Below are 24,666 nucleotides of genomic sequence, written 5' to 3'. Positions count from 1 at the left end.
GGAATTTTTACCTCCTATAGCAAAGGTTAACACCTTATTTATTTTAACTAAATACCATTTAAAAAAATTATATTCTATAGATACCTTTTAAGGTTTATAGCAAAATATTTAATTTTGGTTACCTCCTAGCCCTAAGACACTGAATACGCTAATCAGTTACACTATTTTCTTTCTCTCTTTACTTTGATACATCCCATTCTCTTCCCCCATCCCACTAAAATTTCCGATCTCCTCCTCCTTCCACCGGATTTGTGCAAAGCCCATCTCCTAGATTCTTCAACACAATGACCCAATTTAAAATTTTCAAGAAATTCAAACGCTTGAAGCTTTTTTAGCCATCACCAGGTGTACTTGGCTGCTTTTTCTTTACTGTTTGCTTATTCTTGTGTCTGTTTTTGTTGGATTACAGAAAAGTAAACAAAGGGCCTCGTTTGTATCATCAAACATCCTTGTTTGCTACGTGGATTGGGCTCAATGGATCATCTGTTCCATATAACAAGATTGAAAAGTTGGATTTTTTGGAAAAGGGAGCAGAAAGTTGTGATCTTTTTTATGGGAATTGGGTTTGGGATGAAAGTTATCCACTATATATATCAAAGGATTGTAAGTTCTTGGACGAAGGCTTTCGTTGTTATGAGAATGGTATTCTTGATAATTTTTGTACTAAATGGCATTGGCAATCTAAAGATTGCAAAGACAGCAGCCGCCGACATATAATCCGGTTGGTTTGTTCTTGAACAAAGACGATGGAGTTTGGGGCTGAGCAACTTGATTTTCTGTTAATATATTTCAATGTATTTTCATGTATTTCATTGTATTCATTGTCTTTTTTTCATTGTAATTCAATGTGTCTTGTTGTATTCCATGTATTTCATTGTATTCACTGTCTTTTTTTCTCATTGTATTTCAATGTATCCCATTGTATTCTATGTATTTCATTGTATTCACTGTCTCGCTATATGCCATGAATGTATTCATAAGTCTTTTTTAATTAATATAATTTATGTATTCAGATGTATTATATAATTTCTCTGAAGATTGCTATGTTTTTGGGGTATTTTTCGGTTGAGAATCTTTTTTATAAGTGAAAATACAAAATTTGTGTGTTATAATTGAGTTTGTTGAGTTATATTAGGAGTCTATTAGGTTAATTGATTCACTTTTCGTTTTAAAAACAGTGTAATCCCCTATTTGACGCCGTGAATACAGTCGAATACAATAATCTGTCTAGCTGTAATCCCGTGTTTCACTCCATGAATATAGTCGAATACACTCGAATACAACAACTGATTAGCTGGACTTCCCTGATTCACGCCTATTTTTCTACTGTATTCATGAATACAATAGCTTAAATACATCAAATACATCTTATAACCACATAAAAGGTATTTATAATCCGTAATATAGCAAATGATATCTATAGATGGCTAATTACTACTAAAAGATAGTGCTTTATGAAAATTTCTTCTTCTTTCTACCTAAATAAGAAGAGTGGGCTTGATAATTCCGAGTGGCCCAATTCTGAGTAGGAGTAGTCTAAATTTTTTGTGGAAAAAAATACACAATCAACGTAGTTTAATCTATAGTAGTAATAGGTTAGTTATATCCGGTTATTATATAATCATTCTCATAAAGATATTCCTATAATTAACTCAAAAATAACCTGATTGTGTAGTTATCTTTTACATCGTTAGTGCATACAACTCAAACTCAATATGCATATTGTTTGTTCAACAATATCAACAGGAAAAACATTATCAACACAAAATGATATCTCTGCGATTTTGTTGCATGTTACAATGAATAAGGTAACAAACGTTTACCCCGCAAGTGACAAACTATTGCAGTTGGAACGAAAACATGACATAAAACCAAATAAAGTTGAAATGTTCAAATTTTTTTTTTTTCATTAATAAGCTGCAGTTGCGCAATGATACAAAAAACTTCACCCAACTGCAGTTTCATCCTTAAAGCCTATATATATATATATATATTACTAGTACTTTGTAAACCTAATGGGAGTAAAAACAGGCGACTATAAAAAACGCCTTGTATTAGGGAACGACGATCCCATACCTAGCTCCCATTCCTTCATTTTTTACCATCTATGCCGATATATATATATATATATATTAAATATTATATGAAACTGTACATTGATTATAATAAACTTATGCCAGCTCCATGCACCTCTCAAGCAAAATCTACACTGAGGAAGGATCCCCCCATCTGGCCAGCCGAATCAGAAAAGATAAAACTTGTGATGGATCTGGCAGCGAGTAAGATGCCAATGTTTCCCTTGGATTACTAGACACTATAATAGGATACCCTTGTCCTGTACTCTTGAGTACCTGCACAATCCAGTTCAACAACTCGCATCACTACATTATTACATATGTTGTACAAACACAACGCCTAAAGGAGGAGAAAATTGGATTAAAACATTGCGTATACAACTATAGTATGATCACATGAATTAGAGAGAGAGAGAGAGAGAGAGAGTCATATATACCTTAAAAGCATCTTCGTCAGTTCTGTCATCCCCTATGTAAATTGGGAGAACATCACTTGAATTTGCAAATCCTAGAGTTTCAAGCAAGTAAAGCAAAGCATCCCCTTTATTCCACTTTATTGATGGCCGTATTTCTATAACTTTCTTACCCCTTGTAAGATGAAAACCGGGGTACTTTGCAACTACTGCTTGGACTTTCTTTTCCAGCAATCCAAAATCCTGAAAATTAATTAAGATTTGGAATACTTATTCAACATTCTGCATATGATTTGACAATTTCTGAAATAAAAGATCGATAAGAGTATATCTAATTGGACTTTTACCTCTTGTAAGACATGCCGGTAATGTACAGAGATGCAGAACCTGTTGTCCTCAACCAGAGCTCCATTTATCTCTGAAGTTGTTTCCTCCAACTCATTCAACATCTGCCACATACAAAAACATTTTGTTGAATAAAAAATAAGATGCAGCAGGAAATATGTACTCCAAGTTATTGCAAAAATTACATAATCAACAACATGTACTGTTTTGGACGCATTATATTACAAATTAATAGCTTCATAGACAAGTTGAAGTGTTAGCCAACCTTTTCAATTGAAGGCAGAAAGTCCTGAGCAGGCTGGAAGACAGTGAGTTCATTTCCCTACAATTTGTTGCCCACATTGATAAGTATATATAACTATAAGGAATCAACTGTTCTAGACCAAAATATGTTTAAAGGAAATAGGAAATACCTTTTTATCAAGGGCTTTGCTTTGGTACTTTCCATCGTAAGAACTGGCCTGAGTTGCAGGTCCCATTATGTCCATTCCATGGCTCCCCGCATAGAATACCTCATCTAACTTTACAAATCCATAAACCTAAGCATACAACATCCAACAAAATAAATAAGATATACTAACTTTTTTTCATCATCAACTGACTCAATATCAAGAAATGAAATGATTAATATAGTTAATTACCTTCTGTCGACTTCTTCCACTTATTATAGCTGTCGGATAGAGCCTTGCAACTTGGCGTACAGCTGAACGCATCTGATGTAATACATGCTATTAGAAGGTCTTCATAGGACAAAGAAAGAGATCAAAGGAAGATAGCAACACGGTTTATTAATTACCAGATCAGACATGAAGGCACTGTCAGGATCATTCACAATTGGAGATAGAGTCCCATCATAATCTAAAAACACGACGATACGTTTCCCCTTTGCTGCACTTATCATCTCTTGAAAGGAGCTCAATGCTGAAGGGTGCTCTTTCTGAAACAAAAGCTTATAAATGAGACTCTAAGGCACAATTATCAGAATGATAACTATTGGATACTTGTCTTTACTCAAATGACCTAGAATAGAATAGATCGTTTATTCTGCTTTCTAATCTTCCTGAATCAATGCCATGACCAAAACAGTGTCATACAATTCTATCTCTGCTTGTGTGCTATGCATCACACAAGTTCAGCAAATGTGACACGCATAATCAATTTTATCACATGTTTAGTGCAATTCTACTAGCAATACTATAAATTTAAAGAAAAATTATTTTAAGTGAAAACTAATCTTCACTGGGCCCTTGCTATCTCCAAAATAAAAATAAAAAATTAACAAGCTTGCAGTGTGTCTTAATAAAATCATCAATAATAAAAATATTTGAGTAAGCATAAAAAGTGGGCAACTCACCAACCAAGAAATGTATTTGACATCAGCACAAAGGGACATATCAGGCTTAGAATCTTTCGGGTCCCCTGCTGCATTGGGCTCCGTCTTGTTAGGTTTAGTAGCTTTTGAAATGGGCTCAATTCTTTGATTTCTAGCCAGCTCGTTCTGGAATCCCATTGCCTGGTATAGCCACCTTTTCAAATTTTCTCTCATCTTGCTGTATAGAAGTACCCAAATAAGAATATGTACATAAGCTTAGGGGAGTTTTGAAAAGCTGACAGGCATATAAATCAATGGGCTTGCTAGGACCAAAGTAATAGACACAAAAGTTTAATTGTTGGTGTCAAGCCAGAAAAGGAAAACTATTGTCAGCCTTTAAATTGGAAAAACAAAAAGCATTTTTCTCATTAAAAATAGGAAGTGCAGATTAATAAATAAGAAAGGAAATTTACACATCAAATTGTCTACGAAGATGCGCAGATTTTTATCAGATGATAATAACGTGAATTTTATTTCACGTCTTCATTAACGCAACACAATTCATTATTATGATCCACATTTTCCTTGCGTGAGGAAGTATTTTTCTGGCCTTTTCCTTGACACCATCTTCAAGAAGTTTAAATGAAACTTACAAACAACAACAGTGCCTTCTTATAACCCGACAAACAATAGAATTGCATTTGTGTTTGTTTTTAATGAATATCAGCTAGCTATTTGCAAAGAATAAATTAACGGTTGATTCTGTACGAGTCCATGGGTGAAAAGGGATGAAGAATATGGAAATGGTGGGTCGAAAATTTTCCTGAAAAGCATTTATTTTTCAACAGTAGACAAAGAAAAGCATTAAGTCAAAATGGAAAGCTCCTCTACGAAGGAATATTAAGATCATGAATCCCGCAAAATAATCAATATAAACTAGAGTTGCAATTCCATATAATTAATTAGGAACAAGGCAAAGACCAAAAGAACCTAAGAATATTTTATTTTTTAAAACGTATTTAACATGGTAGATATTAGGTGCAAGTAAATGGTTAATATAAAATAATAGAAGTAAATAACTAAGAAGTTGAGATTGTATAAAATAGAAATAAAGTCTTTGTCAAAGCTTTCAGTGTGACAAATAATTTGGAACATAAGATATTAGGTAGGGCAAAAATAATGATATATACATGTGTAAGTAAATGATTAGCACAGATTCCTCATGAGTTAAAAAATGCCTTTGTTTAAAGAAAGGTCACTATAACAACAAATTTGATTTGAAAAGAAGTGACATAAAATAAAAACAAGAAGAAGACAAAAGGAACTAAAAATAAATGGCATCAATCAAATATTAAAGTCAGGTTAGGTGACTCAACGTTACATGGCAACATTAGAAAAGTTGTTTAGAGCTGAGGTCTTAATCAAACTGATTCAGCAAACACCGGCAAAAAATTAATGGAGTTCTCAAATATAATAGTATAAGAATAAGACTATCATGCGTTAAATACCGTTGGCTTTGCTCTAACTACGCTTTCTATGGTTGCCAACTGTTTCGGAAACTAAAATTTTAATCCAGCCATAGAGTCACCACCCAATCCTGCTTTTCAATTCCATCTGTCTAAAAACTACAACGAGAATATGGAAAAAATATGTATGTACAAACAGATAGCTCCTTAACACACCTATATTAAATTTCCTCACATGATGAATTGAAGCATTCCAATGACAGAGACGCAAACCTCCCAAAAAGACTAGGGAGTAAATGAGTGTGTGAGACGTATCCAGGATTTTAAAGTAGATAGGGCACCACTATCGAATTAAAATTTGAGCAAATATTAGAGTAATGTTGAACCTAGGTAGGGCATTAAAAGTCAAGTTGCACCCCCTCCTTCCAACTAGACCAATGCGACTGCCAAAGCTTTGAGTCTTAAGGTGTCAATCAAATATATACATATTATTTAAGATATATATATATATATATATATAAATACATTATTTTTTCAAAACTATTGGGGGCCGGTAACCCTTTACCATAAGGGTAGGTCCGCCTAAGAGAGAGAGAGAAAAAAAACATTTTTTGAGATAGAAATAAAACAAGTTGGTTTGACGAAATGATAAGCTGGTGAATATTTGGGCATCAAATTAAAAATAAGTTTGTACTTATAACATTTAAAAGGAGGCAAGGTACGTAATTTTTAATCTAAAAAGATAGTTAAAGATAACACTGCATATTATACAAGTATAAATTGACGACTGAGACCAACTTTGGAAGTAGTTTTCAGCGAATGCAGGCGAAATTTCAAACTAAAATTTAATTCTGTAATCATTAATTGCTAGTTAGACAAAGTTATCCCTCGACAGAAAATCTAGTGTTTAAGTTTGTCAATTTTCAACCCTGCATTAATATCTAAGACTCTGCAATAAATAATATTAAGAATTCAATCAAGATTATGACATATCGCGTCAACCCCCTAAAAAGAACTACTCTGGAGTTTATTTTACTACTATATTGGTAGTAATACAAAGGAATCCTAAAAATTAATCATCTTTACCCCAGTTTATTTCTGACCTCTCCAATCTCATCTTATCTATTGAGTTCTAGGTCCCAACAGAATGTACTTCGGCCACTATCTTTGCTTCTCTTTTTCTACTTTTTGGTGTAGAAGGAGCCACCACCACTTTACCTTCATAATTCATGCGACCCACAAAATTACCAACTAAACCAGTAGATCGTGCATGTACAATCACATGAAACTGGACACAAAACCATTACATCTTTGCCACGTAAAAAAACTAAGACGTGTAGAAAATGAAGGGCATCTACACTTTATTTAATTATTATTAGTAAAAGAAGGTGGAGTAAAAAACGAGGTGATGATTTGACTTGTGAAAGCGTATGTGTGTGAACAAGAAAATGAAACTGAAGGCAAGAGTCATAGGACCATTTTTCAACTAAAGAAAAAGGTACAAAACGACAAAGATTATTTACGTGTCACAAACAAGGAGGAAAAGATCATTTAGAAGGTCGGGCATTTTGAGGATTATAACCTGAGACACATTAGGATACCCTTTTGGACAAGGCATAAGAAAGTGACTAATTAAAACTATAGGAGTATTTTTTTGTTTTTAATGGATGTTACAAAAGGGACACACATGGGACAACGACTACGACGACTCTTAAGAAGTCCAGAGAAACTACCTAGAAGTAGAATATAATCTAGAATAATGATAAGTATATATTCAACTAATACATAGGACAAAGTCCAAAGTGCTATTAATATTTTAGGTAAAAAAATGAGTAAGTAATCAACATAGTAATTGAAGGAAACATAAAGAAATTAGGTGCTGGGATGTATCACTTGATTTATCAAAATATTTAACGACTTTCTTGCCAAGAAACACGGTGTCTGGTTAATAAAAAAGTGGTCCCCAATACTTTATATAGAGAAGAGTATCAGAAGTACAATGAGTTAATCCAATCATAGTTGGTCAATTCCTCTTTCTCCAAGTATTCTTATTTAGCAAGAGCAGTGACAATCTCACACGCAAAACACTATTAAAACTAGTATTTTAATAAAATTTTGATGCTCCTCATTGAAAAAATAGAAATTTTATTTTGAAAAACCGAAGGTAGAGAAAAAAAGATTCCATACTAGAAACAATCAAGTCATTTGTTAACTGAATTTCCCTTGTGAAAAACCTTGAGTCAGAAAACTTTGTTTCCAGGATGAAACATTTACTATAAGAGCAAACCAAATAAATTTTAAAAAATGGGACTAGCTAAACATATGAATTTGATATTCCATGAAAATGAGAGGAGAAAAAAAATGTCTTACTTTGAACGAATTTTAAAAATCAGTGAACGAGAAATAATTCAAATTTCAAGGACAAAAAGGCTACGAATAATAAAGTCAAACAAACAAAAAAATTAAATAAAAGTATAATCGGATGTCCCCAAAGGACTGTTACCGGGAGAAATTTCCGGGAATTAAAAAAGACGTCGTAGAAAATGAAAGAGAACACGAAAGGGTGGAGGGACTCTGATATATGTGGAATTGTGGATTAAGGGGTAAAAGATTTGTGGTCTTAAAAGCTTAAGGGGTAAAAGATTTGTGGGACCATAATATTTGTGTGGCTATAAAAACTTCTCATTAAGGGTAAATGGGTAAAATGAATAGTTTAAAGTTGAATTATTTTCAAATTTAAAAATGTGTCATTTGTTTTGGAATAACTAAAACAAAAAATATCTCATCTAATATGAAACGGAGGAAGTAACAGTAGCTAATACGGTTTAAGTGGAAGTTTGATTCACGAAAAGCAACATCCAGCAAAAAAAAAAAGGATATCCAAAGGGTGGGCAACTGGGGCCCGAATTCTTAGCTAGCGTTTGGCCATAGATCCCAAATTTATTTTGAAAAATCTGATTTGGGTGAAGTTTGGTTTGAAGATGAAAATGTGTTTGGACATACGTTTTCAAAACATATTATCCAACTTTATTTTGGAAAAACATGTATATAATTCCCAAGTTTTGGGATTTTGGCCCAAAATCAGCTCATTTGAAATTGGGGATTTGGCCAAAATATGGAAAAAATTTATGGCCAAATATGAATTTTGAAAATAATCCCAAATTTATTTTGGCAAAACTCATGGCCAAACGGGGCCTTAATCTCTACCTGCCGCCGACTAAAAAAGCCCGGGGCTTAACTGAAAGTGCAATCCAGTCATAAAATACGTGTTATCAAAATCTAGGCTATTTAGCAAAAATAGAAAGATCTAAAACTAGATTTGTACTTAAGTGGGCCTTCTGGGTCAAAAAATGGACCCTCGCCCAGTCAAGTTTGTGGGCCCTATGAGATACACGTGTACAGTGCATATACCACACGTAACTGCCGGTAAAGTAACCGAAAAAGTCTCGAAGTAGCGAGTCTTAACACTACTCCTAGCGCGTGACAAGAACGCCAACATTCGGGAGGTTAAATCAAGCGAATACATCCACGCGCCTGAGGTAGTGGGAATTCAATTTGGTCCTCGGGTAAAAAAGAAAACGAACACCAACCGCTTTTTCGTTTGTTCGTGCCCTCATAAATACCACTTTTAGTCACTCAAAAACGCCGTAAATCACTAGAAAAAACCACTCCTACTTCATATCAAACAAAAAAATGAAAAAAAGAAAGAAATAATAAACATAATCAATGACCTCAACGCTAGCACCTGAGAATGCCACCGCCATTGACGACGACAGCGATATCAGAAAGTTGAAAGCATATAAGACGATGATCATAATTTTTATACACCGATCATATAACATCACAATTATAACAACTTAGAGAATTTCTTAAAAGAAATGCATGAATCTGACAAAATTCAAAGGAAGTGAGGTTAGAGATTCATTCAATGACGGGAATGAGAGAGATGCGTAAATCTGTAAACATAAAGGAATTAAAACGAGTTTAAAAGAAAATTAAATGAGAGAAAGAAGAACAAAAAGAGGACTTACATGCAAAAAACTGAGAAACTGCCGGAGAATTGGAGCAGCTGTTGCTTTTGAGCAAGAAACTGAAATTGGAATAGAGAGAGAGAGAGAGAGAGAGAGGAAGAGTAGGAGAAAAGGGAAGGAATTAAGCATAGGATGGGAGAGTTTATATAGATGGTGGAAACGTTAGAAGGGTTTTGTTTGGTGGGGTAGGGAGGTAATTTTACTAAAATGGCACCGGGTATTTTTTATTACCCCTATCAATGTCAATATAATTAATTTAAGAATCTAGATTATACCGTATCGCAAAATTAATGGTCTTGCCCTTTAATAATACTATATATAATGTTTAGGAAAAGAAATTATTATACAAAGATTAAGAAAATTTTGGAATTATTAATTAGGTTAGATTATTAAGTACTAATCTTAGTGTAATTAATAAGAGGTTGAAGACAGGAATATAGGACAAGCACATTAGTGGTATTTTACATTTGTTTATTTACATTTGACCTTGACTTAAAAAAGGAAGAAAGTGGGAAAAGGTGTATAGTATACCGGTTTATATTAACTGGTACAACTGCACCCTGCCCTTCTATCTATGTTTCTCTTACACATGCTTCATGTTTTGAATCTCTGCCTTTTCCTCTTTTTTTTTTTTTATTTTTTTTTTTCAAATACAAAAAAGTGTAATAAGAGTAACTATTTTTAGTGTCCAACATATTTTTTAAATTAACCCTAAAAATCGCCCATCCGACCATTTAAACTAAAAATAGTTGGTGGAGATATAATGTATGCATAATTTATGCATTACATGTGTATAATTATGTATAATTAATGCATAATCTATGTATATGACTGAAAAAAATAAACAATGAACATGACCAGCTATTTGTGCAAAGATCCCTTTTTTCATTGGTTGACTTGGTATACGTACAATAGCAAATATACGATCTTGTACGGATCAAGGGGTCACAATTCAAACTGTAATACTATTAGTTTGAATCAGACACATCGTAAATATTTGATTCTTCATTTAATTATCTTGCTATATATTTCATGACATTGTAGATATCTCTTAATACCATTCACATATATGGGTCAAGATTGTATCAATTTTTATTGTTAACTCTTACTATAATACATTGGATTCCATTGATGCACACAGATACACTAGATTTGTGGTGGATTTGCACAAAAGTTTCTAGCGTGTATAATCATGATCTTAGAATATAGCAATTGCCTATTGTAACATGTGCATATATTTTCCATATGTGGACCAGCCACGCATCTCACACGCCAATATTGTATTTACTAGATCCATAAATATGTAATTAACTCGTCTAACTTGCACAAATTAGGTATTACTTTTAAGGGTTAAAATACGTGACCTAATTATTTATTCAGAAATATTAGGTCAATTTGGACTATATTACTAACCAAAATCAACCATAAGACAATTTTATCAAAGAATAAAAAGAAAATAAATATAAAGAATGTTTTTAATAATAGGATATTAAATTACTTTATCTAATAGTAAATCATTTTCAAGCAACTTAATTATATCTATAACATATTAAAAGCACGAAATCTCTTAGTAAAATATCATTCACCTATTTACCCTTTAAAATATAATTCACATTGGACAAAATTGTAATTAAGTTACTTTCTTAATATTTAGAAATTTAAAATCTACTAAATTATTTTGCTTATTAAATCGTTCCTTATTTGAACTATGTACGAAGTCCTATAATTTAGGATTAAAAAAAATATTTTGCAAATAAGGAATGAACATGTAAAAAAAATTCCAACAAGGTAAACTAATATAGTTACATAACATCTTTAAATTGTTTTGAACTTTCAAAAACTTTTTAATTCCCAACAACAAATGATACAACTTTGAAGTCAAGTATGAATAAATATACCATTTCAAATTTTCATTTGTAGACTTTGTCTAGCACTTAATGATAGTATAAATATATATATAGATAATACACTTTCATATAATTAATATTTGAACTCCTTCCATTCTCAAATAATATTTTCTCTTCATCATCTTTTTCTAATTATTAAGAAATTACACGCAGTGAACAAACAACTAAGTATTTTCTCTTCTTTTTTTTTTTTTTGTATTTTTATATATTATTAAGTTAGTTTATTGTAAAATATTAACTCAACGTTAGTCATCTTTATACTATACACTATCGCTTATGGAAAAAACTTACCCGCACCGGGTGTTACACCATGATAAGTTAAGTTAACCATAGAAAGAAACTAATTAAGATCTTTAGGAGTTCTATTTTACTAAATAAAGAAATAAAATAAAATAAAAAATTAATGGCCGTGCGATTATAGAAAAAACTTACCTGCATTCGTCTTTCTTCTCCTTCTACATGATATTCTACGAAAAAACTCAACTGGGAGTGTAATGGGGAGACAATTTCTTAGGTACTATTCAGTTTGTTATTTGTTAATGTGTGCTGAAAAAATTCTCCTAAGCTTTAGTTCAGTTAGTAACCCACTTAGGGTATTATTGTCTTCACAAAAAAGTCAGTAAAATAAAAGTTAAAAATTTCTTTTCAAGATTAAGTTTGATAACCTTTTCATGATTAGTAATACTGTAATTATGCAAAGCGAATTTCAAGATGTTGGGTATTTTTATATTAATATTTAATAAAGGTTATGTGCAAAATATATAGTACTTAACTACGGTTAAGTACTAACAATCGTAGTTAAATAAAGTGACATGTGTTATTTGTTTATTGGTTGGATATAAACATCCGGTACGGATAAGTTTTTTCCATCGCGTATCAATTTTTTTTCTTGATTTAGGCCAATCTTCATTCCAAAATCTCTAACGAGATAAAATTCAATTTTTAAATAGGTAAAATTAACTGATAAATCTTTAAAGAATCTTGATAAAAGTATTTATGCCTAACTGTTTGTTTTTAATACTTGGTCACAAAAATAACCATAAATTTTATAAGATATTCCTGCAAATTAAAGTCTTTGGAAACAATAAATAATATGAGGATTTATGTGGAGAACAATTTCTTCCTATATTGAGTTGGTTAAAATGGATTAACATTTATCATTTTCAAGAACTTACAATTTTTTAAAAATATTTTATAACCCAAAAAACATTGCTTAAATAATATTGGTAGATAAAATAGAGTGACAGCAAAGCAAAACATTGATAGTTAATTGCTCAACAAGTTCATAAAGAAGTACTTTATATAAGTTCTATATCAAAATATATATATATATATATAATGAGGTTATATTAATGTTTCCAATTCGGACAAATAAATATTTTATACATAAATAAATATATTTTAAAATAATAGTTAAAATATTGCTGCAACAATTAGAGTTTTTACGATTAATATTTGAATTGAGTATTACTAGGTTAAGTTTAAAAGTATAAGATGATTTTTGAAAATGTGGTCCAATGGAGAAAATAGAAGAATAAGATATATTTGTATTTGAGATGGGACTTTTTTTTAATATGGTAAGAAAAATTGTATTTAAGAATATGAGCAATAGAGTCAAAGTTACTATTGAAATAATTATATTTATTATTTATATTATATTAAAATGAATGCGATAAAAGTGGATATTAAATTCAAGTAAACTAATAAAAAAAACCTTAATAATATTAAGTACTGAATATACAATAGCAAAATAAGAAACAAGCAGAGAAAAATCAAAATTCTATCATAAAGAACAAAAAAGGATAAAACTCATTTAAATTTGATATAAAAAAGTTTTTTTAAGTATGATAAAAAAAAGGTCATGATGTGGACAAGGCCACATAACTGAAGTTTAATAGGTTAAAAAAGTTAAAAAATATCAAAATATTAATAAATTAGAGATAATGCGAGGTTATTTATACTAAGAATTAGTTTAAAATAAAGTAAATATATAATGCTTAAAAATATTATTATTGAATTTAAACTATTTAATAATTTTGAGTATTAATTTTAAATAAAATAAGTATTTTTTTCAATATTAAAAAATCATACATCGATTTATATAATAATATTAAAGGATATAAATAGATTATGATATTAAATAAAGAGGTATGTTAATGAAACCCACATAAGAAAATAAAATACTACATATTAGGTAACTTAATAGCAATAATCAAAAATTTAAAAATATTTAATATAGAAATAGAAGGGAAAGACGATTTGAACTTGAGATTTAGATTAAAATTATGGTGAATACGCTCAAAATATGAATAGGACTACAAATTGAAATTTTACTAGATAAAAAACTAAAAATTGGATAACAAATTAAATCCAAGGAAATACAAAATAAATATCTCATGTGAGTAATTTTATTAACGAAAATTAAAGTCTAATTTGTATCCTAACGTTAAAAGAGAAAGAAAATTTAATTACATGTGATACAAAAAACAATTATAATAAAATTTAATAGATTTAAAATATAATAAGAAAAAACTTATCTATTAATATTTTAAAATAATTCAAAGTTATAACTTAAAATAAGACATGATATTATATATTTTGTTTTTGGTAAAATATTAATGTAAAAAACTAATTAAAAATCCATAGTAGGGAAGAGGATGTATAAAGAGGAAAATAGAGATAGTGTGAGAATATTTATACTTTGAATTAATTAAGTATAAGGAAATTAAATAATTAAATAATACTCAAAATATTATTGTTAGATTTAAATGAAAAAAGAGTTCCAAGTAAGAGGATAAAAGTACAAAAATAAATATAACTTTTAGGAATAAAAAAATTTATATTTATATATGTTTATCAAAAGGGCAATAAGCAAGATATCAAGTCAATTGGTAAGCTAATAAAAGATTACATGAATATAACATTATTAAGTAATAGATAATGCAATAATAGAAGCAAAGATTAAAGAAAGAGTTGTTTTGGGGGAAAATGTAGAAGGATAAGACTTATTCGAATTTGCGGTGAAACATAAAGTGATAGTAAGAATTTTGCTAAATAATATGCTCAAACAAGACATATCACAAATGTGATATGTTTAGTATTATTTAATATTGACCACAAAATAAAATACAAGTACTAAATCAAGGAGTTGGATTGTTACAGATATAAAATAAAAATATAAATAAAAAGAAACATGTTATCTGGAAGTTTTAAATTTTAAGGTAATTCCAATAACTCAATTTATAATTTGATATTTGTGTCCGCGCATCGCGCGGGTACTAAAAATCTATTTATATTTATAATATATATATATATATATATATATATATATATAATAGGGGAGGCAAAAATATTATAATGACAAGTGTCATAATTTCTATTAACAATATAATTATACTAAATATTGGATAATATAATAAATAAAAATACATAACGAAAAAATTATTTGATGACTATATAAGTCCCTTTAATTTAATGGAGATTTTATTTATTAAAATTTAGACAATATCTATTCTATTTATATAGAATAGGATAATCAAATAATTGTGATAATTCCAAATGTAACATCGAAAAATTAACAAAGTGACAAATATTTTTTTAATATTGACCGCGCATCGCGCGGGTACGACTACTAGTTAGTCCTTGAAATAAAATAACTTGTACTTTAAAGATCCTCAAAATGACGTTTTTGCCCCTCAATTATGCATCTTGTGTCTCTTCCATTCTCTATTCAACATGTTTTGCATTTAGTCCCTCTCATGCATTCTTAAACGTACGTTCTATTTTTTCTTCCTTTTTAATTTGCTTATATGCAGCAACAGATATGTAACGTATATCTTGACCCCCGGAAAAAAATAAAGAAATATAACGTATAGTCAGTGGCGAAGCCACGTATACATAAGGGTGGTCAACTATTATACTGTGTAAATAGATAAAATATACATTTTAGGTGTATATAATACATACGGAACACCCTTTATCGGGAAATATTTGCACTTCTTTTAAATTTGAACACCAAATTTCTAAAGTTTCTAGCTTCGCCACTGCGTATAGTACATTATAATGTGATCTACAGAGAGATTTTGTGAGGAAAAGGTAAATCAGAATTTGCAAATCTCTCAGTGATTATGCAAGATGACAAGAGAGATAGAGAAGATTGGGGAATCAAGAACTTGATTTGGTCTATCTAAATATATAGATAAAAGAAAAGGTACTCAGTAAGCATGTGAATGAATAAACTGATGAGCAGATTCATGAATCTTACAAGAGACAAACACCAAGTCGTATGAAGCATTTATTCCATGCCTATCTTCTTATTTCTTTGCTTATCAATATTTGGTTCTTGTTCTATAATAAAACTTTTTGAAGGCAATTAATAGTAACTCTTTATTGCTGCGCTTCGTTGCTCCTCCTACAACCTGCTTCATCTCTGAGTTCCTCAATTAATAGACCTGTCGAAGGGTTTCTAAACATTAGGTTTTGAATAAATCTCAATGGCGGACCTAGATTGTCTCGGCCGAATTTAAAAGTTTTGGTTCAAACTCTGTATTTATTTTAAAGAAATTTATTAAATATGTACAAATCATTAATCTAGAATTTAGTAATTTAAAAGAACTAAAACTTTGATTTTCATTGTCATCAACTTCAATCTTGGTTCCGCCTCCGTGAATAGTATTCAATATATTTCCTGCAACAAGTTTGAATTAGAGTTCCAAAGCCTGACAGTTCAAACAAGTATAAAACCATAGTAACTCCTCTTTTGTCAATATCAACAATTGTTACCACTGTACGTTTTAATTGTCCTTTAACCTTTCTAACAAGTCTTTGACCTATTCAAGATGGTCATCTCTAAGTAATAGTTGTATCGTGTACATAGTGGCGGAGCCAGAATTACAAATACGGAAATTCAAAGAATACGAGAATGTCTCACTTATTTGAACCTATTATCTAAAGCAATTTTAGAACGTCTTTTGCTATTGTACTCATGAAATCTTTCCTCATGCTAAGGAATTCTTACCACTGGTATATAAAAAGAAATTTGCTTATTTGCGTAATATAATTTTCTTACAAAAGAGATTTAATTGAATTCCTTGGGACAGAAGGAGTATATAATATTATAATCTACTGGTAAGTATTCTTCGTAGAAGTGGAATCAAAAGTGGATCCATAATTTCAAGAGAATGGGTGCATTATTATGAAGAGGTGGATCTAGAATTTATATTTGACGAGTTTAACTTTGGTCTCTTACCATATGACCCACAACACTTTTAAATTATAGGTTCAAAATTATATTCTTTTTGAAATTTTAGTAATTTTAACACACACACACACACACACATATATATATAACAAAACCGTTTAGAGTGAGATTTGAACTGCCAATTTCACTTGTAGAGGTGCACCCAATAATAATTGCACCATAAGTCCTTGAGCATGGGTTCACACATATATATTAAAATAATTTTGAAGAAATATTACATTATTATACATTGTTTAGGAAGAGGAGTATGAATTCACGTGAACTCATATCCCTCAATTTGGATACGGCTTTGAGTGGAACGAGTAAACTGAGAATTAAAGATGATAACCTACTACTAAGTTACACTATATTAATAATATAAAATATTCTTTTATGTTGTCAGTTTACGTACGTTAAGTCCATTAAACAATCATAACAACATCGAATTAATCGCATGGGTGCGTTTTTCTAATTATGCCATATTTAAGGAATGAATATTCCATAATATCACTTTCGGACTTTTGGAGATTCCTTAGAGCCCGTTTGGACATAAGATTTTTTTTCCTTTTTTTCAAAAAAAATTCACTTTTTTTCGAAATCAGCGTTTGTTCATAAATTTTCAATTTTCACTTGAAGATGCATTTTGGAAATTTTCGAAAATTTGAAAAATTCCAAAAAGCTATTTTTCAAAATTTTCACTCAAATCACTAACAAAACTTCAAAAACAACCCAAACTGAAATTTATGTCCAAACACAACTCTAAATTTCAAATACCATTTTCACTTGAAGAATTTTTTCACCATTTTTTGGAATTTTACAATTCTTATGTCCAAACGCCTACTTAGTTAGAACCATGTTGATACCTGCATGGAAATTTCACAAGATTGTCAGGTCACCGCTAATGAATAAATTTTTATTTAATTAAATCAACTATAATGCTTCTTCATCTTTGAGTTGGTCATATATATGTTACATAAAGTATTGTCAAATTTAGCAATAATTAAGTTAGGAAAAAAGGTCAGATTTGTCCCTCTACTATTTTATATTATTTAAATTTGTCCCCCGTTATACTTTTTGTCTACTTTTGCCCCTACCGTTAACAAACTCTTCATATTTACCCCTAACCCTAACGGAGTGGCAGCTGACCCCTCTAGTTTTTGTCCATGTCAGCTGCCAAGTCAGCCCTTCCTTTTTTATGCAAAATTTAACCGAAAAAATAAAATCCATAAACAATTCTTTTTCTTTTATCCTCTTTCTATCTACCCCAAAACTATTTTTTTGTCTTTGCATTTTGATTTCTTATAATCCTCTTGTTAAATTTGTGCAACTTTTCGTTCATATTTAAATATTTCTTGATTGTCAACTCCTAACTTTTTGTTGGCAGAAATGCCTCTCTATGTTGGTAATTTACTAGCAAACATGAATTAGCTAGTTATTAAGATTCCAATGAAAGTGCTATGAATTTTGTAAAATAAATTAGGAGAAAGATTGCTTGAGTTGCCAATAACATTGAAGAATCGTGTTAATCTGAGGGAAAATAAGAATGGAGAAAGCCAATACTATCGATAAACCAAATGCTTATCAGCTTTTTCATCATCTGATTCGTCGCTGGAACTAAGTACTCATCCAAAGGAGTTTCTCGGAGATTTATATGTAAATTCCGAACCAAATGCTTCCCTATCTCCTAGTGAAACCCAGTAGTAAGTTTAGATCTATGCAACATAGTTTAATTTGACCACAAAAAGTTTAGATCTTGGAGGTTTATCAGCGATGTATACCTGTAAACTGAAAAAGAAAAAGAATGAGAAAAATACAACTGAAAAAAATTAGGATGGGTCATGTGGAGCTACTCCGGTGGATTTGTCGGATTCTGTTGGCCATATACTATGACAGCTCCTTTTTATTCCTTTTTTGTTTTGTTGGGGGAGAGTATTTCAACAACAACAACAACAACAACCCAGTAAAATCCTACTCAGTGGGGTCTGGGGAGGGTAAAGTGTACGCAGACCTTACCCCTACCCCGGAGGGGGTAGAGAGGCTGTTTCCGGGAGACCCTCGGCTCTGAGACAATAGATCTGTGACAACAAAAGCCGAAAAAATAATATCAGCAACGTGAGAGACATCAAATAGATGGAAAAGAAGTACCACAAATATTATACAGAAGTCTGAAACACAACATAAATCGACTGCCCGACTACAACCCTTAACCTACAATCCTTAACCTACAACCCTAATGCTCGACAACCCCTTAACCTACAACCCTAATGCTCGACCACCCTTAACCTACAACCCTAATGCTCGACCTCCACACCTTCCTATCTAGAGCCATGTCCTCGGAAATTTGGAGCCGCGCCATGTCCTGTCTGATCAGCTCGACCCAATACTTCTTAGGCCGCCCTCTGCCTCTTCTCGTACCTGCCAAAGCTAACCGCTCACACCTCCTAACCGGGGCATCTAGGCTTCTCCTCTGCACGTGTCCAAACCATCTAAGCCGCGCTTCCCGCATCTTGTCGTCCACCGGAGCCACGCCCAGCCTCTCCCGAATATCTTCATTCCTAATTTTATCCAGCCTAGTGTGCCCACACATCCACCTCAACATCCTCATTTCTGCAACTTTTATCTCCTCATTTCACATGAAAAATGATGGAAGAGAAGAAAAAAAGATGATGGAGATGGTTTCCGACCCCCACTCCGGCCAGATTCCGGCGAAGACTCTACCGCCTATTTCTTCCTCTCTTTTATGTCGTTCCCTCCTCTGGGGCCATCTGACTTGGTAGTTTTTTTTTTTTTTGTTTTTTTTTAATATGACTGGCAGCTGACATAGACAAAAATTAAAGGGGTCAGCTGCTACAATGTAAGTTCGTTAGGGTTAGGGGCAAATCTGAAGAGGTTGTTAACGGTAGGGAAAAAAATAGACGAAAAATGTAACGAGCGACAAATGTAAACAAATATACAATAGTAGAGGGACAAATCCGGACCTTCTCCCATTAAGTTATAACAAGTCTTGAAATCGTCTGACTAACCATATATATACTCCCTATCGTCCCAAATTATATGATGGTTTTTGATTGGACACGAAATTTATGTGATACATTTTGTTTTTCGAACTTAAAACTTCTTAATTTGGACGTAAATTCTTTTAATTTTTTTAAATAAAATTTATATATTTAAAAACTATGTAAAAAAAATATTATAAGTTACAATAATTAATAATTTATAATATTTAAAAATATATAAAAAATTAGAATTAAAGAATAATTTGTTTGACTGTGAAAATTTCGACTGTAACATAAATTAGGACGGTATAAGTATATTAGTATCTTTTTTTTCTAACAGACTTGATGTACGTGTAGTCTAAGTGGGAACACAAAAGAAAAGCGAGTACTTTGTCAAAGGCCAAGAATTGGAAAGTAAATGGGGTGAACGTACAGTACGCTCTTCGAAACTACAGTACAGATTTCCCTGCATTTACGCAGAAGACAACAAATAGAATTACATTTCTAGAAGTCTTTTGGTCCTCCTGTTTGACCAAATGAGAGCAATACTGTTACTCCCTCTGTCTTGGACAAATCTGTCTTATGGCTTGTTTGGCCAATCTCTTTTTTTTTTTTTTGGCTAAAAGAGCTTTTTTCAAATATTAAGCTGTTTGGTCAAGCTTCTCCAATTTTAGAAGTTTTTTTTTCAATCAAAGTGCTTTTTAAAAAAAGTTGATGTAGTGTTTAGCCACGCTTTTGGAAGAAAAAAAAAACAGTGCTTTTGATGAGAAGAAGCAGAAAAAAGTAACTTTTCTCCAAAAATAATTCTTCTAAAAATACTATTGAGAAAAATAAACTTATAAGCAGTTTTTAAAATCTTAGCCAAACATGAATTGCTGCTTAGAAGCGCTTTGCAAATTAATTAGCCAAACACAAACTGTTTCTCACTAAAAATATTTTTGAGAAAGAAAAAAAATACCTCTCAAAATAAGCTGATTTTTGTAGCTTGGCCAAACAGGCTATTAGAAGGGGGAAAATGTGATTTTGAGTAGAAGCAGAAAAAAGTAGTTTCTTTCCAAAAGCACTTTTGAGAAAAATACACTTAAAAACAGTTTTTAAAAGCTTGGCCAAATACTAATTACTGCTCAAAAGTACTTTTCATATTAATTAGTCAAACACAAATTATTTACTACCAAAACTACTTTTTTTAAAAAGTACTTTTGAAGAAAGGTCTTTTTAAAATAAGCTGATTTTATAAGCTTGGCCAAACAGACTATTAAACAATGATAACTTTTCTCTAACCAGATAGAGTCAAATAACCAATTTTTCCATATGATTCTTTTGTCATTTTAATACTACACAACTTTTTTTCCCTATCAAGAACTGATATCTTCTTTAGGGATAAAAAGATCTCAATTAACCATCTCACTGCACCCTCAGTAGTTCATTTTAATGTTATAATTGTACATATTTCATTTTCTCGATTTTAAAAATATGAGTTAGCCAATATATGATTTCGATCTGTATTTGCATATGGAAGAAGTGTTAAAATTATACTACTACAAGAACATGGTGTGGTGGCATCGTCTTGAGCATTTCATTCTTAAATAGAGATCTTGTGTTAAAACTTTATGAGTAGATAATTTTCCGGCATGAAGCGTTTTACACTCTTAGGGGTCATTTGATTTGAAAACAAGTTATTATGGAATAAGTTATTCTCGTATTATTATATTGATTATTTGGTATATTATATTCATTCTCGGATTGTCAATTTTACTATTTTATCTTGGGATAACTTATCCTTGAATTGTCATTCTATCATATGACAGGTATAAGTTATTCCGTTATCATTTTAAACATGGGATAACTTATTCCATAATTAGTAACCAAACAAGAGATAAACAATACTAAATTTTTATGCTACGATTATTTTTGCTTATCAATAGTACAAAACGATCCTTTAGTGGGTGTACAGTATACTAACACAAAGTTGGATTAATCGGCTCTCTAAATTTAGAGCCCGTTTGGACATAAGAAATATTTTTCTTTTTTTGAATTTTTTTACTTTTTTTCGAAACCAGCGTTTGTTCATAAAATTTTCAATTTTCACTTGAAAATGCAATCTGGAATTTTTCGACAATTTGAAAAAGTCCAAAAAGCTATTTGTAAAATTTTCACTCTGATCACTCACAAAACTTCAAAAACAACCCGAAATTATATTTATGTCCAAACACAACTCTAATTTTCAAATACCATTTTCACTTTTTTTTGGAATTATACAATTCTTATGTCCAAACGCCCACTTAGATACCAAATTGTTAGGCAAATAAAAAAAAAGAGAAAAAAGTTTTTTTTTTCTTTTTTTGCCGGAACGGAGAATTGCATTAATAAAGTTAAACGATTAGAGGATAGAGTACGCAACGGCTAGTGCTAGCGCCAATTACATCAAAATCTAATTGCATGGAAACAAAAGGAGGAGGGTCTTCAAAAAATATATATGAGAGTCGGTTTCAATTCAACTTAGTAGAACTCGTAAGAGAAGAAAGTATATTACGATAAAGAGACTGAGGACAACTTAGTAGAACTCGTAACGTGCACGGTTAGGAAAGATCAGTTCAGCTTCACTTCAGAAAAAAGAAATACAAAAAATCAGTCAGTTGTCAGACAAGAAACGAAGGCTTCAGGTTCATGTCATCCATAATTGGGCCATTGGCTGCTTTCTTTTGTAGGCAAAATACAAAATTGACGGATCAGCTAAAATTAGCTGTATTTGCTAGTCGAAAATTGTACTCGATAAAATATGTATTTTTTTGTATCTAATAAATTTATATATAAAATAAATATATTTTATCGGCTATTATTTTTTAAAGCGACTAAAAATATGCACTTATATTATAATGATTGAACTATAGATATGTATTAGTTAACTAGCTGACCCAAATTCATTAAAAGCGGTCCAAAAAGTAACTAGCTGACCCAAATGAGAGCAATAATTGATCTATAGTTAGTTTTTAGTAGTATATGATTTTTTTGTATAAATGACATCTGTTAGCTATTCTAAAGGGTTGCTATGTAGAAATTAGCCCGTACATTCTTCATTTCAGTTTAATTTTTTAGACACAAAAGTTTCCTGAATTGTTATGAAGTTAAAATTTCAGGACAAAATAAGTATTGACTAATCTCTAAATAACATCTGGCTATCTGTAAATTTGCCCCTGATATGTTTGCGCTAATCTTCTTCGTTAGAAAGCGGCATTAGAGCCTCTTAGTTCATCTCTGCTTTTTTCCTCAGTTCAAACTTCCAAGAATTTCCCATGTAGTTTTAATTAAAGTGCTACGATTCAAACTCCAACATTTTCTCTTGCAGCTTTCAAATTTCAGCAACTTTTTATAGTTAAAACTCCAATATTTTTCATGGAGTTTGAACTGTAATAGAGCAAAACTCCATGAAAACTTAAGGAACAATTCCTCGAGTTTGAACTTTTATCAGTTCTCTGAGTTGACCTGAATTTTCTGTACATTAGTTAGGATATTTTTTGTCCAAATTTCATGTTTGCATTAAAAATGACTAATGACGAGACCAATATGCATAGGATTCTTCAGCTCGTACTCAGTCAATTTCTAGTATAGTTTATGATATCGTCCCATAGAGATTGGTTAGTCTAGGGTATAGACATTTAATATTTTTACTACTATATGAGAGAATCAAATTGATGAAAGGTAAGTGAAGTTTAAAACTTGTTAATTACATAAGGAAAAACAAACAATTTCCGAAAGATTTACAATTTAAAAAGAGTTAGGAATCGTAGAATTCACTAGATAATACTATTACAATGAAAACTCAATTTCTATATATAGTTCTCTAAAGAATAATTGTTTATTGCTAATGCAATTATATTTTGTTCACAAAGAAAAAGTCAATTAAGAGCACTCCATGATATTATGTAATTAATTGAGTTAAAACTAGTGACGAAAATATTTTCTTGCCTGAATTATGCTAGAAGGTAGTAAGAATTTCTTACCAAATCACTAATCTTGCCTACGTAAGAATTAAAACTGATATAAACAAGATTACAGATTTGAAATAATAATTTTTACAAAAATTATTCTCACTCTACTATTTTATTCATTGGTTGTTATATATTAATTTTGCTCCGCGAGAATAACAAAATTAATATAAAAATAACTTAGAGAATATATATAGAAGTGATAATAATGCTTAATTAGAAACCATAATTTCAGCATCATATGAAATGTAAAAATAAAATCTCAAGCCAAGGATGCATTATAACTGAAATAATATTATAAATATATTTATTTAATTTCATCAACTATCCCAACAAACGAGATTACTCCATTATGGAGTATTTAAATCTCACAACAAAAAGAAATTCTAGAATATTACTAATACTCATAGAAAATTCGAAAACTGAAGAAAATGAAATAGTTTAAGAAAGAAGTTAAATCAACTGAATATTAAATAATTTTAAAACTCTGACTAGAGCTTGATTAACGGTCCAAAAAGAAGCTATTAACCAATTTCTTCCTTTTTCTCTCTCTTTATAATAAGAAATGGGCTCCAATTCAGTCAAGGATACAGCTTCGCAATTTACGTAAAATATTCATTGAGCTTAAAATAATTATCTACTGGTTTAGTTCGAGACTTGCTTGGTTTGGTTCGGCTTGGCTTGGCTTGGCTAAAAAATAGGTAGGGAGAAAACTTTATGGGTAGGGGTGAGTAAATAGTTTGTGGTGGATGGGTATTTGCAAAAGATCCCCTACTATTAACTTGTAAAATAATAAAATATTAGTGTGCGTAGCTAGCGAAATTCATGTCCAAACACAGCTTCACATATATTTTTGGAAAACTACCAGTTATGTCCATTTATAAGTAGCTTATTAC

At 30.9% G+C, this 24,666-nt stretch overlaps 1 protein-coding gene across 1 annotated transcript; it reads right to left on the bottom strand.

Moving 5' to 3' along the window:
• Nucleotides 1-1,881: 1,881 nt before the first annotated feature.
• LOC109217927 (probable trehalose-phosphate phosphatase 2) lies at nucleotides 1,882-9,743 on the bottom strand. The gene is made up of 9 exons (XM_019382224.1): nucleotides 9,643-9,743; nucleotides 4,188-4,383; nucleotides 3,630-3,770; nucleotides 3,475-3,546; nucleotides 3,247-3,372; nucleotides 3,099-3,155; nucleotides 2,836-2,937; nucleotides 2,513-2,731; nucleotides 1,882-2,351 (listed from the first exon to the last, which is right to left on the bottom strand). Exons 2-9 carry the CDS (start codon nucleotides 4,377-4,379, stop codon nucleotides 2,205-2,207), a joined length of 1,056 nt encoding a protein of 351 aa, XP_019237769.1. The 5' UTR covers nucleotides 4,380-4,383; nucleotides 9,643-9,743; the 3' UTR covers nucleotides 1,882-2,204.
• Nucleotides 9,744-24,666: the final 14,923 nt, after the last annotated feature.

The sequence above is a fragment of the Nicotiana attenuata genome, unplaced genomic scaffold, assembly GCF_001879085.1.
Source record: "Nicotiana attenuata strain UT unplaced genomic scaffold, NIATTr2, whole genome shotgun sequence".
In the NCBI taxonomy this organism is placed as follows: Eukaryota; Viridiplantae; Streptophyta; class Magnoliopsida; order Solanales; family Solanaceae; genus Nicotiana; species Nicotiana attenuata.
The sequence above is the reverse complement of the archived record's forward strand: the minus strand, read 5'-3'. Positions and strand labels throughout refer to the sequence as shown.

Excerpts from the sequence above, each read along its gene's own strand:
- LOC109217927 (XM_019382224.1), bottom strand. The coding sequence starts at position 4,379 with ATGAGAGAAAATTTGAAAAGGTGGCTATACCAGGCAATGGGATTCCAG. Across the intron at positions 3,373-3,474 it reads GTGGAAGAAGTCGACAGAAG|GTTTATGGATTTGTAAAGTT; the intron begins GTAATTAACTAT and ends TTGTATGCTTAG. Across the intron at positions 2,352-2,512 it reads CTGACGAAGATGCTTTTAAG|GTACTCAAGAGTACAGGACA; the intron begins GTATATATGACT and ends TGGATTGTGCAG.